This window comes from Xiphophorus hellerii, chromosome 10 (assembly GCF_003331165.1).
Source record: "Xiphophorus hellerii strain 12219 chromosome 10, Xiphophorus_hellerii-4.1, whole genome shotgun sequence".
NCBI lineage: Eukaryota > Metazoa > Chordata > Actinopteri > Cyprinodontiformes > Poeciliidae > Xiphophorus > Xiphophorus hellerii.
The window spans coordinates 14,201,175-14,221,467 of record NC_045681.1 but is presented as its reverse complement, the minus strand read 5'-3'; the positions used below and the strand labels follow the sequence as shown (position 1 = coordinate 14,221,467).

The 20,293-nt window shown below is 38.2% G+C and overlaps 1 protein-coding gene across 20 annotated transcripts in view; it reads right to left on the bottom strand.

Annotated features, from left to right (window-relative positions):
- The window catches only part of LOC116727030 (ankyrin-3-like), a 102,641-nt gene extending 89,804 nt beyond the window's left edge, over positions 1-12,837 (bottom strand). For 7 of the 20 annotated variants that reach the window (XM_032574052.1, XM_032574053.1, XM_032574055.1 and 4 more), the window contains exon 1: positions 12,076-12,837. In XM_032574052.1, coding sequence (XP_032429943.1) covers positions 12,076-12,195 — 120 coding nt within the window. In that variant the 5' untranslated portion in view covers positions 12,196-12,837. The remainder of the gene's footprint in view (positions 1-12,075) is intronic. The other 13 variants (XM_032574070.1, XM_032574069.1, XM_032574071.1 and 10 more) reach the window with 4 other exon arrangements.
- Positions 12,838-20,293: the final 7,456 nt, after the last annotated feature.

Genomic DNA, 20,293 nt, shown 5'->3' with positions numbered 1-20,293 from the left:
AGATAAGCAAATCTCTGCTCATTAAAATTCAAGTCCTCTGCCAGTCCCTGGTGGTCAGGCAGTAGTACTGCAAGAACTGCAGCAGCAGACAGGCACTTGTGTTTAGGCAGTGGTAAGGTAACCTAAAGAATATCTATATTTCAAGTTTCCTTTCATTGTGAGAAGATGAAATTAGAAAATCTAAATAAACTGTATTTCTACTTTATTAATTTATTTTGTAAGCGATATTAGGATGTGTGCAGGTTTGAAGTTCTGTGATGCATTTGTATACACTGACACCCAAACAAAAGACGCTGATAAAACCAAGGTTTGTGTTTGGGGTTTCTGTATATGTGTATGTTATGCTGCATCTGATTTGCTGCTGAGAGCTGCTTTCTGATTGGCTGCTGGGCCACTGCAGTCTCTGTGTTCTCACAGCACTAAAATTACAGATGGAGGAGGATCAAAACAGAAGGCACAAACGCCTCATAGCCCCTGCTTTCTGTCACTCCTTTCACATACCCTGTAATGAGCCAGATTTGTGATCTGTAGAGTTTTTTTGTTTTGTTTTGCAGTGCTGACTCACAGATCACTCAGCACATTTTTAAAGCATTTTAAATTCCAGATTTAAGATACATGCGCTGAACATAAGGAAGTCTTGTGCATCATTGGGTTTCATTACTATTGGCTGGCTAATGTGCACTGCTCTTTTCTCACTGGGCGACAGCACATGACGTTGCTTTGCTACTCCTGCTGCTGGCTGCAGATACGGAGCTGGTGCGAGGCTGAGGGTACACATCTGTATGAGTGCGTATACAGACTGTGAATCAGGAAGGAGCAACTGACTTTACCAAAACTTTACCTCTGCAAACACAGAAAGGTGTTGGAAAAAAGGGAGCGCACCATCTTCTGTGGGGCTGCTCCCCCCCGTTTGACATCTCAGACAGAGACGGGGAAATGCTCATGAATAAATTAACACCAGCCTTCAACCGAAGCAAAGCACGGCACGCAGGATGTCAACAGGGATAAGCACTGACTGTGTGGAGCGGCCATACAAATACATTGCTCATGCATGCAGACAAAAAGTCCCTCTTTAAGATCTTCTTCATCAACTACTTCCCCTCCTTATGCAGATAGCATGGATGCTATTGGATTTTTAAGATGATATTGATCTGAGTTCAGGAGGACTAAAAGACGGCCGACATGTGAAGAAGTGCTGGAAAGCACCAGTGGCTCACATTCACCGCCATATGACAATAAGGATCAAACACTCATTATCGTGATAACATAGCCAGTAAAACAGGAGTACTTCAACTGCCACAAAGCCTCTAAAATGTGGCTGAATCATAGACTTTATGACTTTTTAAACGTGTTATGTGTCTCACAAGAAGAAAAAATCAACACAGCATCATGAAGCAAATATTCTGAGACAAAATCAGCACAAAAACATCACTCACATACGTGCTGCACTCTTAGCTTCATACATTAAGACAAATACAAATATCTTACAGCGCAGTAGTCTTTAGGTGCATAAAAACACATCCATGTAAATGCTCAGACTCTAACTGGACCATGACATATTTTTTAAAAAGGGGGAGTCGATACATTTGCTAACATGTAAAACAATACTAGAAATTATCTTAATATGGGAGCACTGCTAGGAATAATACCATTTCATAGTCCCTCACATCTTGTGTCAAAGTGACAAGGATTGTATGTGTAAGATAGTATGATGGCCTGTGTAAGATGATGTGATATGATTTGCAAAAACAAGAATGAATAGAGGCCTAAACAACCTTGCATACAGCTACATAAATATATAATTTTACCTTTACCCATTTACATTTCCTTGTTTCTGTCTGCCACCATCTCCAGGGATCTGTTGACATATTTTTAAATAAATTGCTGTAACTACTAACTTCTTAAAACAGGGTAGTCCTGCATGAGCAGTGGCCCTTATAGCTCACAGTGTCCAGGTTAATTAAGGAGATGTCCTAAGGATCAATAGAGCAGTTTAGGAATTTGTACAACATCAGCATCACTACTTCCACACTCTGCTGACTCTCTGGCTCTGGCATACGTAGACACTAACATTGAGAGGTGGATCTCATTTCAATAACTTTCACTGGAACATAAAACACCGTTAGTGCAAATGGATTATTAGATAAATCAAATTGTCCAACAAAAAATAAAACACTTTAAAGTAAAAAAAATGAGACTTAAAACAGCAACTTTTTTTTTTTTTTACATGAATAGGTAATTAAATAAACACTATGTCTGACTTTATCGTGTGTCAAATTTGTGAAGTTCATATTTCCAGTTCATACATGTGTTGGGAAATAATAGGAAGAAAAGCAGGGAGAGCATAAAACTTTTGTTTAAAGGCCAAGTAATATTCTTGAAAGAATGACACAGAAAAATTACTACAGGTCCTTCCATAGATTTACTAGTGCAGAAAACAAATTGCAAAATACATTTTCCTGAAACAAAAACACAGTGATGCTTATCCCCAGTAAAGCAGAAAGACACTGCCATACACAAATTAGAAGTTGGCATATGTAATCCCACAATCTAAAAGCCTGTCAATCTCTAAACCTGCAAGTGAAAAACTCTGTTTTTAGTAGAAAAAAAAAGATCTTTTTGCCAGTGATATATGGGATAAATGTCTAGCAGCTTATTTGTGATGCGCAAAAAGAAAAAAATTATCTTTTACCAACAAGTCTGCCAGTATCATTTGAGCATAAAGTTTATCAGGTAGGAAAATCTTAATGAAATATTATTTTTTTTGTCTTCTGTGAGTACAAAGCATGCTAACATCTAAGGATCAGTTTAATAATGAATTGATAACTATATAAATCACTTTATGAACTCACATTTTAGCTGTTTGTAGATAAGATTGTTCAAAACTGTTTTTATTTGATGATATGATATCACGATAAAACACATATAGTTTTAGATGTGTGTGTAACCAATAGTTGCAGCACAGGAATCAAAACTGCTAATTGCCAAATTGCTACTGACAACATACATGCTTCGTATGAATACTTCATAATGTATGATGTCAGCAAGGAGGACTTAGCACAGCTTAGGGCTTTTATAATACGCCTTCAGATTTTATTTTGATCCACTCTCTTGTGTTTGCTCAAAACAAAAAGAAAATGAAAGATGTTGTTGCAGTTGTTTTCAGCTGATCACAGGAAGAAGTCTTGGAATGTTGTAGCCCATGTTTAAAAATATATATATAATGCATTTAAAATATAAAAAGAATGAAATATCACCAGAAGAACACTGCAAAAAACTTTCAGAGCAAATGTATAGTCATTTTCTTCTCTTTCTAAAGTAAGACTGTTTGCTGTTTAATAAATACCCTCACTGATTTCAGATTGATTTTCTGACTCACAGCAGAACCAATACTTGTCTTGAAGTATCAGCTGGATTTCTAGCAGGTCCTACTTTTCCTTCAGCAGTTTTGCAGCTGGGTGTGTTCCAGGCTGCGATTTGACTAAAACTAGTGTACCTCATTACCGCATCATAATTTCTTATTATATTACAGAGCACATAAATCAGATTGTTAAACATTTAAATCTGACTTCTACTCTCATTTCAGCCTTTTACATTTGGTTCTTTGAAAAAACACTAAGAGCTGCCTTTTGTAAGCAGACGGATGGATGGCCGGAAATCAAACTGCAGATTTTTCCAGCCTGTGTTTGAAATCAAAATTCTGACGCATTTCATTAAACTACACCTGAGTGGACACTGTCTGACTGTCTCAACTCTCTAGCACCTCACTTTTGACTTGTCCACATCCCTCAGAAAAGCAGAGAGCGACACACATATGTAAAAGTTTTCTCACACACACTCAGTTCCTGTCTGTGTCGTGACTCACTGCAACCACACACCAACAACCCGCCTACAGAGAACATGCACAGCCCCAAAACATCAGATGAACCCATCCTGACAGTGATACTAGATTACAAAATTGTTAAAGCTACAGAATCTGCTCTAACTCTGACTAACTGCAGCAGATTTTCCAAAATTGTCAACACTATTCCAGCAGTTTTATAAGACTTTGAGGCAAACCCAGACATCATTCTTCTCAGCAACATGATCCAAAGATGTTTCCAAACTCGAGGGACAGCATGCTACCTCTGGCATGATCTGGATCTGCTTTTGATGCAGAAGAGCAGTAGTTTAATCTTGAGCTAATCCTGGATCTCATCTTTTTGATCAACAACCATGTCTCTTGATGTGAGAAATGGAATACTGACTGACAAATATATAGCGAGTGTTGCTTTTTGGTTCAGCTCTCTCTTTACTACAATGGACAGAAACTGTGTAACTTCAATCAAGGCCCCAATCTGTCTGTCCATATCCTGTTCTGTCCTACTGTCGCTGATGAACAAGACTCCAAGATACTTAAACTCAAGGCAGAAACTGATTTGTTATTTGGAGGTAGCAGTCCAGATTTCTCCAGTTGAAAACAATGGAGCTCTAAAGAAGCTAGCTCTCATTCCATCCTCTTAAAACCAGCCTCTGAAATGTTCAAGTGCACACTAAAAGTCAAAACTTCAACAGGACAACAGAACCGGATTTTCAGCACAAACACCATGATACTTTCAGCTGCTTCCACATATTGCTGTTGTGTTTTACCGCTGCACTGCTTACCAAAATAATGCAGGTTTTCACCGAAAACAACACTGACTGATTTTGTGGAAGCGATCGCAGCATGCACACAACTATCTGGCTGGCTAACTTGACATTTTCTGCTGACACGGTTTTTTGTAAAAATCAAAGCACTGATCATCTTGAAAGCAAAGCAGAATTTATGGCATCTACCTATATCGTGCCAAAATTGTAGTGCTTTTTGACACAAGTGCACAATCAGTCAGTAATGTGGTGAAAATACAGAAGCTTTTAAATTCTTTGCAATAATGCTGGTTTGTTAGGTCTCCAAGCTCCTGCTCTCAGACAAGTTATTCAGACGTCTTCCTCCTCCACATAAGGTCGGAGTTTGGTGTTAAATGTAATGTCAGAAGTTGTGTGTCGTTCTTTTAGCTTTTTCACATTTTTTGCAGTTTTGGACATGAATATGATTATTGTGAGGATATGAAAGCATAAAGGAAAAATTATTAAAACTAGTATAGACCTTCAATGACAGTATATGTGATTATTTCTCTTAGTAATAAAATCTTATCATGAACACAGGAGATGCATAATCAAAGTAATGTTCAAATCACTTATACAACTTAATTTGTTATAAAATATTTAATAATGATTTTTTATGATCAATTTCTTTCATATGTAGTTCTGATCTTTGTATCTGATTGTATCAATAGAGACATATCACTGAATGAGCCCCCGAATAAAACAGTACAAAGAGAGAAGTGAGCAGATGTCAAAGCGGGCAGCATATAAACATATAAAGCCTGGTATCAATTGAAGCACAATTGGTAAAAAATAAAAATAAAAATCCTGAAAAAGACACAAATATACCAAAAGTACAAGTTGCAAATGGGTGAAAATGACAAGCCCCTTACATCAATAAGTGCTTTCAAAAACAAAACAGGAATAAAGGAGTGACGTGAAAAGGTTAAGCTTGTTGAGATGCCAGTGCATGTGTGCTTCATAAATGAATGAAGTGTCCCAGTTCTAAGTGTCGATCTTCCACTGCAGAGGAGAAAATAGGAGAACGAGGCTGCAGGGAGGTGGAGGAAGGGAGGATAAAAGATCCAACTAACAACATCCTCCACCTCACCATCATTCTCTCTATCTCTTTGCCTTCTCTATTTTTTCTGCCCCTACTCAGCACTCCTTCCTCCCTGATCTCTTTTCCCCACCAGCATGCCTTTGCTTTCTTTTAATTTGATTTTTTTCTGCCTATCTCATTCTTGCAGTGTGTTGAGGATGCATTACCGCTTCCCCCGCATCACAGTTAACCCCTCCTCGTCCTCCCTGTCCACCAATCACAGCACTTGGCAGGCTCTGCACCACTTCTCCAGCCCAGCAGCCCCCCATCTGTAACCATGTTACAATAAACATTGTATCCTGGTGCCACAAGCATGCCATTGTTCCGTCATGGATACCTTTTTTCACATGACCTCACTTTGACTCTATAGACAAAGCTCAGTCCTCCTCTCTCATATGACATTGCCTTATTCCTTCAGATCTACAGATACATTCAAGCTGCCTTCATCCTCTGCCCTTGGAGTCTTTCTATAATTCATAATGCTCTCTTCTCAACAAGGTTGGATTGCTTGGCTGCAAATGAGGAGCAAAAGTCTATCCATGTATTCTGTGCAGTTTGTTTTACTGTAACTAAGCAAAACCAACTAACAATGTGAATTTCTATGAACTTGAAACAGAAACAGAAACAACACATTATATTTTGGTGCAAAATGGTCTGTGAAGATGTTGGTAGCACCATAAGCTCAAGATAGTGGAGACTATCTTGAGCTTTTTTTTTTAACTGATTTTTTGTCCTAGTATCTTTGTACAAATAACTTTGCGCCAAATAAAATACACAATTCCATCTAGACAAACTGACAAAAGATGTTGCTTATTTCAGTATTCAATAAATAATTGTAATGAATTACACAGACAGCAATGTATTTCCAGAATTACTGATTATAATCAGATCATTATGGCTTATAGCTAATAAACAACAATATTAACTTTTGCTCAAAGTAAGAACATTACAAAAAATAAATTTTTTAAAAAGAGATAACCACAGCTGTGGTTCCTTTTATTTTTTTTGTGAACCCTTTTCAACTAAATATTTTCCTTCCATTTAACTTTTCATAAATATGCATGGATTTATCAGTGTAAACAACCAACTTTTTCACCAATTACTTTTGTGGTCCACTGCTTCTTGAAAAATACTTAAATTACATCCCTTTGTGTATATTAATCTATTTAATATAAGACTTTTGAATTACATTACAAATATATTACACAACAGCTTTTCTCTGCTCTATGGAAAATTTTTGCCTGCCGATGTTATTCAGCTCCTTCACATACTTCATACTCTGTGAATCCCAGTTATACAACAGTCCATGGCGAAACTATTCATGCCTCATACTTTTCAGTTTTTATCACTTTTAAGACTTCACTCGGTAACATAGTCGGAGTTGTCTGTCCCACCGGATAGAAGTCAGGAACAGTGCACTCACTTCTTAAAAGTAACTAACAAACAAAAACACATTTTCGTCCAACCACTTAGTGTTTATAAAGCTACAAAAGCATCAAATTGTCTGGTCGATCATTGTTGCATTAAGGTGACTGAAATTGCAAACAACATGCATAAAGAGCACAAAACGGCAGGAGGAAGGGCGAGCTGGCTGTAAAGCAGGTGGAATGAGGAGGCTTCAAATACACGGCTTGGCTTAAATAAGTGTCAAGGGATTAATATACAACGTCTGGTCACTAGGGACCTCTTTAAATGTGTGCACTGTGCTCCAGCCCCCAAGTCCCAGGAGCAGGACTATGGAAGAACAATACAGGCTTCTGCCAGCTGACAACCACGTCTGCAGGGAGGGAGGCAAAGACAGACACCCATGAAGGAGAGAGGAGAGTAACAGATAAAGAGTGATGGGTGGGTGGTAGAGGGTGCGGGGGGACAGACTGGCAAAGGTTGAATAGACTCTATTCCAAAAATAATCCTTGGTAGAAGCAGCAATCACATTTTCATCTTCTCATTTAAAAGCAAATGACGTGACGGACCTCCCTCCCTTTGTGGCACTGTACTGCTCACATCACAGCAGACTAAAATAATAGTTTTACCAGGAGGAACTAAACCTCACCTGTTTCAGAAACTTGGTGTTTTGTTTGTAGATGCACTACTGTGCTTACTATGGGAATGTTGACATGATACTAAAGAAATCCGTTTCAGATGAACAATTTTATTATCGGTATACTTGAAAACTATGCAGCCTCATTTTGGCTTTCTAATAAAACTAATAAGACAGTTACATGTTAACACCAACACCACAACGTGAAAAATGTGAATCACTGTGACGCTGCAAGATACATCTTTGTTTATGATGCCAGGCATCCTTAAAAGCATCGACCAGCTTCAAGTTCAACAGTCAGTTCGTGTGAAGATGCAGCTACTAGCTGTAATGCCTGCTGCTCATGTATCAAGTTCTCAATGGGGCTCCTAATACATGCTTTCCAGCTTCCTGTAGCAACACTGATTGCTGAACAAACTTCACAAAGAAAATTACAGGTAGATATGAAAGATTTCTTGTGATTAAAAAAATAAAATAAAATAAACATTACAAAGCCACAGTAAGCTAATCCAATTATATCTACACTCTGGCTGCATAATTAAAGCTGTAAAATGAGTATTGATTTTTGAACAGATATCGTGAGGTCACTGAGAATACGCTGTTAGCTAAAAAAGGATCAATTTATCAAGAAAAAACAGTTAGGCTAGTGTAACAACATTGTCATTTTACCTAAAATACTGACCACCCTTTATTCTGCCAGTACTTATTTACGTTAAATCTTATTTTTGTTTTAAGGACTTTGAAGGACTTATCCATGCCTTCAATACATCTCGTTTGGATTATTGCAATTCATTATATAGAGGCATGGATAAATCGCAGATGCACCGACTTCAAATGATCCAGAACGCAGCAGCACGGCTTCTTACAGGAACCAGGAAGCATGACCATATAAGGCCCATACTGGCCTCTTTACACTGGCTGCCCGTCTTTTATCGAAAATATTTTAAGATTCTCTTATTAACTTATAAAGTATTAAATGGGTCAGCTCCCCCTCATCTTTGGGACCTTTTAAAATTTCAGTCTGTGTCCAGAACCCTACGATCAAATAATCAGCTATTAGTGACAGTTTCTCAGACCTGACTTAAGAGGAAAAGAGATCGGGCTTTTTCTGTTGTTGCTCCTATTCTACTATGGAACAATTTACCTTTCCAAATTAGATCTGCCCACAGCCGCATTTGCGATCATTTGAAATCACTTCTCAAAACTCATTTTTATTCTTTGGCATTTATTTGAAGTATTGTTTTGATACTCTCTTTTTTATTAATTTGTGTTATTGTCATTCTTGTACAGCACTTTGGTGTAGTTTTACACCTGTTTTTAAAGTGCTATATAAATAAAGTTGACACTGACATTGACATAAGACACAAGACAGTAAACAATTTGCTCTTAATAACAACTGCTGTCAAGATACAGTATGTTTGAAATGTGAGAAATGATAGCTTTTCTAAAAAGCTCCTCTGAGTTTTTAATAATGCCAAGCTGAATTTAACCATGTCATACCTGGAAGCCAGAACACAGTAAGGGTTTTGGATACTATTGTATGCCTACTCAATGATCAAGCACAATCTATCTGAATTTTTTTCTCAAAAACAGGAACTGTAACATATCTACCTGGTCAAGAGATATTTTCTTCGCCAAAGGGAAGAAAAAAAAAGCTAGACTGGATGGGATGGGTGAAACCAAGTCAGGTGAGGCAAAGAAAAGACACATAATTGAGGAGATGTGATCCGAGGAGAGGGAGGATATTTTTTGCTCTCTGGTGCCAAGAACTGGCCCTGGGCAGACAGCGATATAGATTTACCTTGAATGAGCCAGGGATAGACGATATGCTCTCTACAATGTTACGCTACAAGCACGGTTAAACTGCTGATGTCACCTCAGCTTTTTTTTTCTTCTACTATAGCAACAACATATGCCTTACCTGTTGCCTTGAATGTAAAGAGGCAGAAATCAAGGTCAAACAATACACTTTGATTTCTAGTGATGTTTCTTATGCTCTCTGGTTGCTATTTATTTCTGTACTGGCTCATTTTCTGTGCATGCACATGCTCTCGCCCCTTTTATGCTGTACAATATTCCTGCTCCAATTAAAAACATACATGTTTTGGTTAAAAATCTGTATCGGTATTGAGATTGAGAAAGTTACAACAACCAGAGAAATGGTTGCTAATGTTATTTACTTTCCATCTGGTTGAGTCAGAGTCAACGTGAAAGGAATGTCATTTTCACTGCAGTACCTCGTGATTCTGGTCACCATGATTCACTTATTTAACTGTTTTTATGTTTTTCATTTGCCTTGTTAGGTTGTTTTTGTAATAATAAGTCTGACAGAAAGGCACTGCTTGTACATAACACCTTGATATTTTTGCTTGAATTCTTTAACTGATGCAGCCTGGTTTTTCCCTGGAAGATCTGTATGGATCACTAGCTACTCCGGTGACACTGATAAATGTTCCTCACAAGAGAGAACTGCATTCGGTCTTCGCTTTGCTTTAGCGGTCTGTGAGCTCCTTTTGCATGGACCCTTTATCAGCATTGCCACAATTTAAACTAGATCATCAAACTGGAAGCCTATGATGACTTGTTTGTGCCTGAACAGCAAAATCTGCATGCCACCCTGCAGGTGCTCAACCCATATGGCTGAAGAACAAACGGAAGTGGAAAAATGCTTCTGAAGTCGCAAAACATAACTAAAACATCAAGACAGAAGCAGATGTTATTGTAAAGGAAATTCTTATTTTTGATTTTGTGGTTAATAATGTAATTAAGATTTTATTAGAACAGTATTATAAACTGTTTTTTAAATATATTTTTTGTCCCATTTGATATAGCAAAAAAATAAAAATAAGCTAATCTGCCACTCCAAAATATTTTTACATTTACTACAATAAACCAAGAAACAACAATCTCAAGTGGATTTTGTTATGAAAATAGGTTTAACTGTCTTCTTATCTTGAGAGGTCAAGGTTTTGAGCTTTCAAAATGTAATGTTATACTTGGATACAAAGATATCTAACTTATTCTACTGTAATATTTGTTTTAATATTTTATTTTCAAAAAAAACTGCCATCTTTCAATATTTCAATATTTTTAGTCATATACAGATACAAAGATCCTAATTATATTTTGGTATAAAAAATCAGCATCTCAAGTTTTCAAGATTGACTTTGTTGTTACATTAAGAAACAAAGATCTAAAACAGTTTTTATGATAATGGTGCTGATCTAAAAAAAATTGATTTTGAGTTTTTAGGCATAGTTAGGGTTCAAATCATATTGTGTTAGACCAAGAGAAAAATACTGTGATAACAGTATCATTATCTTGAGAAGTCAAGATAATGATAAAAGATGAATCACATATTATGAAGTTTTATGGTGTCATCTTATGAACTCAAGAGCTTGGGCTCTTTTTGTCCGGATCAACAAAGCTACTTATTTCTCTCTGATAAATGTAAATAATAGTTCCTTACAGCATGTCCATCTGCACCCCATCCATCTTAACCTTGATGTTTGAGGTCACAGCATTAACGCCTAATAACAGGTGGGTAACGCTAAGCCAATGACGACCTCAGGCAGGTCCACCCAAAACAAACAAGCCCAAATTTCAGTGTGCGCGCATGAATGCGGGATGTTAATCCCCAACACAACTGTAGCTAGATAAACAAACCCAAAGGTCAACAAAGTTATTCAAAGACTGAAGCCTTCATTAATGTCGGCCTCAGACGAAACGCACGCACCCAAATGAAACCATTACTGCAGCAGAGACGTTATTGATCTCAGGTCAGACCTATTGACCAACATGTTTCTCTGTGTCAAAGATCAAGTCTAAACTTTTGTCCTTGCACAAACAGGGCCTTGCACGCAAACGCACCTAGAGCGGCCCACGCCTAACCGCAGGGCGTGAGCGCTGTAGCGTTCTGCTGATACGCACTGTTCTCCTCTACAATCACAAACGTTCTCATAGCAAAAAAAGGAACTCTGAGGTTCTCTGAAGTCAACCCCGTTTAATAGCTCAGCTGTATGAGCAACTCCTTTCATTTTGGTTTCTGTTTGGTTATTTATTTCCCCTGCTGTGCGTGCTCTCTGCTCATCCATCTTTCTGTCGTTTTCAGCCACCCATCCACCCTCCTGACTATTCCCACTGGGACTACCCCCTCTCATCTCAATGCATGTGCATGTAGCATTGTGTGCGTCTGAGAGAGGAGGCTGCATCATGACAAAAGAGAGGCTCCTGGGCTCCACCAGACTAAAGATGCCCCCCGATCCCTCAATCACTTCACTCCATTCTTCTCTTTTCAAATCTCTTTTACCTTTTTCTTGACTTCACGTGATCGCTTTCTTGCCCTCTTTCTCTCTTTCTCCTTCTCCTCCTCCGCAGCAGCAAGATTCTCATCCGCCTTTTTCTTCAGCTGTGAGGCGGCATGCGCCATGGTGATCCAGCCCAGTTAATCCAGACAGGTGGGAAGCATTGGGTAGAAGAGATGGACTTTACCCTTTTTTGTTCTTAGTTCCTAATTAGTTTCTTGTCCTCGCTTTTCCCAGAGGAGGAGCCCTCACAGGTGTGCAGGAGGATGATTGTCTGGGAGGGACTTTTAAAATTTCCCTCTTTATAGAGCTCTTCTTTCTTCCTCTGCAGCTATTCACACTGCCGATACTGTGATCCAGTTTGAAGCAGAAACATGGCACCTTCCTGTTTCACCTCCTTAAAATCCCACTTTAGAAAGGAATCTCCCTCCACTGCGTTATGTGCAGAAAGCAATTGAAAATATTAAACAATTATTTTAAAACAATTAAAATTGTCTTCTCTTTGCAGAAGAAAAAGGTATGAAAACAGCTCAGTTGCAGGAACACTAAAAGAGCTCCAAGGTGGCAGGTCCAAAGAGAGGTTGAAGCTCCAGCTCCTACTCCAACAAAACGTCCTGTTGTCTGGGTAAATAGAAAGATCCTGTTGCCTGCTTGCCTGGTTCCCCGTGTCTGCCACCTGCACCTGAGCAGCAAGCCATCCTCTGTGTACACGCAGCCACACACGCTCAGTCCACCACGTCTAGCCGGGACAGCGGGGAGATGACAGTGGATGGGAGGCTGAGATAGGAGGATGAGAAGGGAGGGGGTGTTGGGGGGGGTTAAGGAGGGGCAGAGAGAGAGGTAGAGAGAGCAGCTGGGACAGCAGGAAAGAAAAGAAAGGATGGAGGAGGACTGGATGAATACCTCTGCCTAGTACCAGCTGGCTATGTTTAAGAGATAAGGATGGAATAAAGGGAGGATGAGACGTCACACAGAGAACATACAGGACATGCACACAACGGGGGCCCGCCCGTATCGCAGCCTGTTCTGTGTGTGCATCCATGATGGTCTTGTTATAAAACTTACTTCTGATCCCACTGAATTCTTACATGTTCTCTTTTAACGCCATGACCAAGCTACAAATGAATAAAACCCCCACTACGACCTCCTCAATCAGTAATAATTAAATTTATACAAATGTAAACAAAAAACAAAAGTACACAAAGAAAAGTAATTTTCATAATAAAAATTTATAAACTAATGCTAAATGTTTTGCCATTTACACTGTAATGACCCGAGTTGTTTTCATCTTAATATCCAAAACTGTGGAATTAATGTAAATTTTGTGAGCTTCAAACCAAAGATCAAATTAATAAAATATTGATTTAGCACTTTACTGAGCTCGACGGAAATAAAAACAAGGGTATCAAAAGGGCTGTAAAAAGTGAAAAACCTGACAGCTTCTGAGGTTTTCTATTGGCTGTTTTGGTTTGTAAAAGACACAATTGGCTATCTGGTATAAAAGACATGCAATTCTCTAAAAGATTAGAATAATAAAGCAGACAGAGTAAGGGTTTCTCATAATTTAGCATGTAATTGTATACTTTTCAAACATGAGTGATGGTCTACAGTAAGTGTATAATTGTAGTAACATTAATTGCCATTTCAATTAAGAGCAACGAGCAAACTAAAAAAGATGACATACAGACACTAATGACTTCACTGAATGAGCTGAACTTCACTCATTTGCAAAAACACTACCATGTATCAGCTAAAATAACTGAAAGCTAACGCTTTGATAGCATGCAAACTTTACAAAAAAAAAACGTAACGGGTTTCACTTGGCTGCTGTAAGTTAGGGAATCATTTTTCCTCTGTAACTATGTGTAATCCGAGCTGCACTTTAACAATCATTAGAAACATTTTTTCTCTGCACATTTTGTCTTTTAGTGTCTAACGGATGTAATGACTGCAACGCACTTGAAAGAAATTGGGTGGAAATTTCTGTTCAACAGTGTCGCCCGAGGCTAATCACAAACTTCACTTAGTGCTATATAATAAGTCATCTGTCAGGCTGTGGTTTCAGCTGGGATTTACTACTAATCCTTCATTATGTCCATCTGTAAAAGGAGCTTACGAGTTAGACGTACCAGCCCTTTAAAGGCCTCCTATCTGTCCTAAAAACTGGTATTAATGTCAGGTGATTCCTTTCAACATGGATCAGATACTTAAAGCTACTGCAACAACTCAAGAGGAAGTATATAGTTTTTTTTTTTCAGGATGTTTCAGCATATCTGTTCACTGAAACCAGGAACAGCACTAGGGAAAATGTTCTGACGCTCCACATGCTCTTGATGTGGGTCAACAGCAGAAATGTCGGCCTCATTTCTTCTGTATGTATTCTTCCGTCATCTGTCGGTTTCCTTTCCGGGACTTCCTGCATCAATCTATAAGTCTTTGTGCTTTTATTCTAACAACAGCTTGCCGCAAGCCACAACCGTCAGCAAACCAAGCGGCGCTTCAACCAGAGACAGTGCAGTTCATCAAGTTACGGATGGATGTGTCTTACTGGCTTCCACGCTTCAAGAACAATGTTACTTCCTAAAAAGATGAACTGTTTCAACCTGAGGGAGACACAAATGATTCACCCTCATTTGCGTGGAGTAGATGATTCAGGCATCTGATCATTCCACATCTCACTGTTAGGAGACACTCGGCCAGGCCAAGAAGTTATCAGAGGAACTATATAGATAGATCCATCACAGTCCGGGGAAGCAAAGAGAGAAGGAGCAGAAGAGTGATGCTGGAGAAAGAAGTCTGAGTTTTGCTCGTGGATCTGTTTCTACTATGACCTGATCTTTGTGGAAGATGATGGATGAATAAAATGGATTTTTTTTGAAGCAGCGACAAAAGTCTCAGAAAACTTTAAAAAATCTTTCTTCCAAACAATTAGGCCTGTTGCAATAAGAAATAAATCAATTAATCACATAATAAATTAAAACAAGCTCAATTATTTATCGTTATCTTCTTTTCCCTCTCTCTTTCTACCCAAAATAAAATGACCGGCCTACTAACAATTATCATTATTAGGAAGAAAGAGGAATAAATCTAGATGATGAAGAAAAAGTCTTCCTGTTTACATGCGCAGGGATTTTCCTGTGGTGTTTGGCTCCCTCTACTGTTGAAGCACAAAACCGACATTTGTTCCCCCCACCCCTTCTCTTCCGCAGAATTCAACACAATCAAATGCTGGCAAAACCTGCGGCCCCATCTGTTCTGTCCATGCTGGGATAAGAATTAATTAGCATTCATGCAGATATTGCTCAGCCTTCAAATCCCAGCAGAGTCGGTGTAAATAGCAGGGACATAAACATAGGAAATGAGAAAGTAGCTGACAGTGACGGACCTTATTTTTAATTTAATGACATTCGGGTTTATTATTTAAGCCGTATTTATCTGTCCTATTGCTGAAAGTTGGATTCAAATCGGTGTGTCAGTGAAGCATTGCCATAATGTCGTTTAATGGTTTTAAGGATGCAGTACTTTTTGTGGTCACTTAGAGGAGCCAGAACAAAGATAAATAAAGAAGCACCTTCATGATTTCCTTTTTTCATGAAGTTTTGAGGCCGCTGTTGTGCTCACTCTTTAATGTAATGCTTCAATCTGATTCCTGGTTTTTCCTTAATATTATTTTTTTTGTTTGTTTGTTTTGTTTTTTGGGGTGAAAAAGGGATGTAAATACCAGAATATTTTAGGATCCGTAGATTTTGAGAGACTCACTGTTTGACATTTAGTCAGCATATCTGGTCACTGATATGAGCAGATCTGCTGATCAAATGTAAAAAACAAAACAAAAAAGCAGAAACAAGCCCTTCTTTTTAAACACAGAATCAATCAGACCTTTGAGGTCAGAGTGTCTTAAAATTTCAACACTCAAATGTACCAGGATAAAAACTTGTATGAATGCCTGCGTCTACGTCTACAGTCAAGCCAGTTTTACATAGATATGCTCCAAAACTGTGCTGACCACAAAAAAGGCAAAGACTGCACCAAAATTACTGTAGATATATTTAGAGGAGTAAAGGTGACACTGTCAAACCGAAGAACACACCTGTCAAGCATGCTGGTGACAGGATGACCAAAATGCTTGTCAAAGATATTGGTGCACTATATGTCAAAAGACAGATTTAATACAACAGTCTACTCCTATATATTTAAGCTTCATGTCAAATAAATGGCTGGAACCTGGAACCAGATGAATTTGATCATCTCAAACAGACTTTTGGTTTTGAAGGGAGTTCCAGTTCCTTTGCATGAACTACTTTAATTCTACCAAATAGAATATCAAGGTGCAACTAACAGAAATATATTCAGCCAAATACTGCATGTATAGTTCAGCCACAGTGTCTATTTTAGAAAATCAAAACAAATTAAATCATTTACACCTTATAATTTTGCAGTTGCTTTAATAAAACATTAAAGCCAATGATGATTGTATTTAAGCTACTGAGTGGAACTGTGGCTCAGTCGCTGGTTCTTGAAACGGTCAAATACTAAAACTCTAGCTTCTAATGAAGTGCAATCCTTCCTGTGATGCAGGACTGTCACATCAAAAAGAAATCTCTACTTCATCATAACATGGCCTCTCTCTTTCAGCTGTCTGATGTCTTCATGTTTCTGTCACTCTCACTCACTGTTTTTTTCCACTCTCACTCTCCACACACAAAGCAGAAACCAGATACTTGATGAACAGCTCACCAAATAGGCCTAGATTAGATAAAGGCACAAGAAACAACAAAATGCACTCTGTAATGTTTAAGCAACTGTTACATGATGGTTAAGGCCAGACGGGCTTCAGGCAGACTGGAACACACAGAGTCAGCGTCTGGGTGCCCAGTAAAAATTAGACTTTTGCTGTAATGGAGGTCATAGCAAACATTCATCCTACAGAAAAACTAAAGTCTAGCTTTACTCAAGTTTCAAAGCAAATGGAGACATTTCTTTGCAAATAACCTAAAAATAACCTAGGATGTAACCTAAAAACCATATGAATAACACACAGTGCTTATGCAGAAGGTAACATCCACAATCTTTCTTATTTCCACTTTTGGAGGTGCAGCCAATCAGTGTCAAGCAAAATGAATGTTGTAGTAGTTATAGTAGTGGCAGTAGAATTACACCTGGTATTTCAACTCCCTGAACTGCTTTCTTTTTGGATTTTTTAGGCATGTTCTATGAAAAAAGATCAACTAAACTATATTTTAGAAAACCACATAGTTTTATCAGTTGCCTGCGAGTGATCATCAAGTAAAAGTACTGTGTCGAACCTACTAAAATAACTAAATTAAATATGCTTTACTGCACTGGTCCCTAACCTTCAGGATCCACTGTCCTGCATGTTTTAGATGTCTTCCCAATTTAGGACAGCTAACTGAAATGATGGCACTATGTGCTTTACATGCTTGCAACTGCTGTAGAAGCCTGTTAATCACCGGTTCATTAAACAAGGTATGTAATAGCAGGGAAACATCTAAAATATGCAGAAAAGTGGGCCCTGGGCACCAGGGTTGGGCACCACTGCTTTAAAGGGATAAATAAATAAATTACCCCTGAGATATCTCTGATGGATTGTAATTGGCCTGGGCAGATGAAGGACTAACCCCACAGAGTGAAGGTATCACGGTGTGCTTGTGAAAAATAGAAGTAAGTAACCATTGCTTTGTTAAAGGTTTTGCATTAAAAAATCAGGAGCATAATCAACCCCAATTTTAAATATTTCCAAAACAAAGCAAACAAATAAAAAAAACCTTTTAAATCCATTTACTTAACATCTATGCAGAGGGGTTTAAACTGAAGTCAAATGAATTTATCTGTGTCTGTCTGTCTTTCTGTCTGTGTATCTGTCTGGGGTCAGCTTTGGTCTCCTGCTGGCACTCTGCCAGCTGTCTCCTTGGCAACAGGATACACCAGCCACAAATAGCTCCAAGCTGTGCGTCCCTCCGCTGTGCCAGGGCCACATCGAACCACATCACACCCCTCCCAATTTTGTATCTCTCCACAGCAATAGATAGATCCTAAAGAAGAATTGTGTGGTTCTGAACCTTCCAGGATGTAACATTTGTTTACAGTATTCCATAAAATCTGAATTTAAAGTGGGGTGTAGCAAAATAATAGAGGTGGTCTTACATCTAGAGGTGCAGTTTCACAATCCCAATAGGACCAAGCGTCCTTGCAGCTTCTAGAGGTACATGGGCATTGCTGGTCATACTGACCTAATTTTCTTAAATGTTCAAATCTGACTCCTGGACAAAGTCAAAGGTCTGGAACAATTAGCAATAAAGACATCACGATCAAAAGAGATATCACATTATGAATAGGAGTGCTTGTATGATAGGGAAAGCTATGGATACACAGATTTGAGTACAAACTAAGAGACGGGCTTCAGCAAATTTTTGAACGACAACTGAAAGACTGGGAACCACAAGCCTAACACCTGGGCTCACTGACAAACATTAACAACTCTTTGAAGGCTATATCAACATACCAGTTAGTGGCAGTAATGCAAAAAAGTTTTTATTTGTTGTGGTCGACAATTCCTTCAAATGTTCTAATAACGAGCTCTATTGTTATGACTTTATAGCAAATAAAAAAATATATAGATTCATAAAATTACACACACATATATATATATATATATATATATATATATATATAAAGACTGTTTTCAATCTTGTTTGGCTTCAAACAACTTATGAAGCCGACTTGCTTCTTTCCTTTATACTCTCTGTATGAGATTCAGTTGGATGTAGGCTTTAAAGATTAGTTTAAAAGTGAAATCAAGGAAACACGTGAGCTTTATTGGTTCCTAACTCACATTATTCCCCAGGGCATTTTTTCCTCACAATTATACATGGTGGCCAATACCAGCTCTCCGAAGGCATCTGGTGGAGCCAAACTTCTGTTTCCAATTAATGAAGGATTAATGAAGACCACAGCGTCTAGTGGGATGTTTTGATATCTTGTTCCAAATTTGAGTCTAGACACAATCTCATATCAAAGGTCTACATGCATTCATGGATAGGAATCTACTCTGATATGAACTAATTTATAGACAACTTTGTGTTCCTTTCCAATGTATGTTCAATGAACCAGATTTTATGTTGTCTATTTAAGATTAGTTGGAAGCTCAAAAATTGTGAAATTAAAGAGTTATTCTACAAGTAAAGATGATTCTGAGTGGAAGAATAAATATTACGCTGCACAATAACTTTAATTATGTATGTAGCCTTTGAAATGCTCGGATTAAATATTTTACTGTCACAACTGACCAACAAAATTTTCTTTCTACCCTTTAAACCCAAAATGCTAAACTGACAGATACAAACAATATGCAGGATTTCTTCGAAGATTGACTCTGTTCTGTTAAGATAAATATTTTTTAAGAAAATTTCCAACACTTCCCTTTGTAAAAAGTTACATATAAGATTATTCCTTAGATTAATACTGACATATGCTAAAATAACCTGGACTAAATGATTTGCCAATACGCAGTTTGTGGTTTCTACAACCACAAACTGCCTAAGAATGAAAAAATTATATGGAATTCATTATTTCTGCAAGTATACCGGGTTTCCTTGTGGACAGTAACATTTGTTTTCAGCCTAAATATGAGACATGACACCATTCAATAAATATTTTAAGCTTCTTAGAACTGCAGAAGTACCAATATGATTCATGAAAAAACAAGCCAAAAAGTGGATCGATGGATTATGAAAAATTCCTTTGATGATGGAAATTACATTGCAACTTCATTTGGTTGCCTTTGAAGATCAAATCCTAATAAATCTGAGTCATTCTTCTCGTCTTTACACTCAACTTATGTTTGTCTTCCCTGATCCTCAACCCTCGCTGGTATCATCAAGGTTAATTAGTCATGAACTTTCCATTTAAGAGACCGATAAGTCATCCTAATACACGCACACACACTCAGAGAATGTATCCTTTCTGAGTTCCCCTACACAGAAGGCACACACTCACACACAGAGAGCATACTGGAAACCAGCAGGATGCAGCCACTTCAGGATGGGTATCCTGACCTAACTCTGCTGGGCATGCTCAGTAGAACCATGCAAGCGACCCTGGCAGCGACACCCTGGCAGCCTGTCATGGCAACACATCAAGTAGGAGGCATGTGGCCACTGGGAAAGGATGCAGCAAAGCGAGGCGTAAGAGACGATAAACACT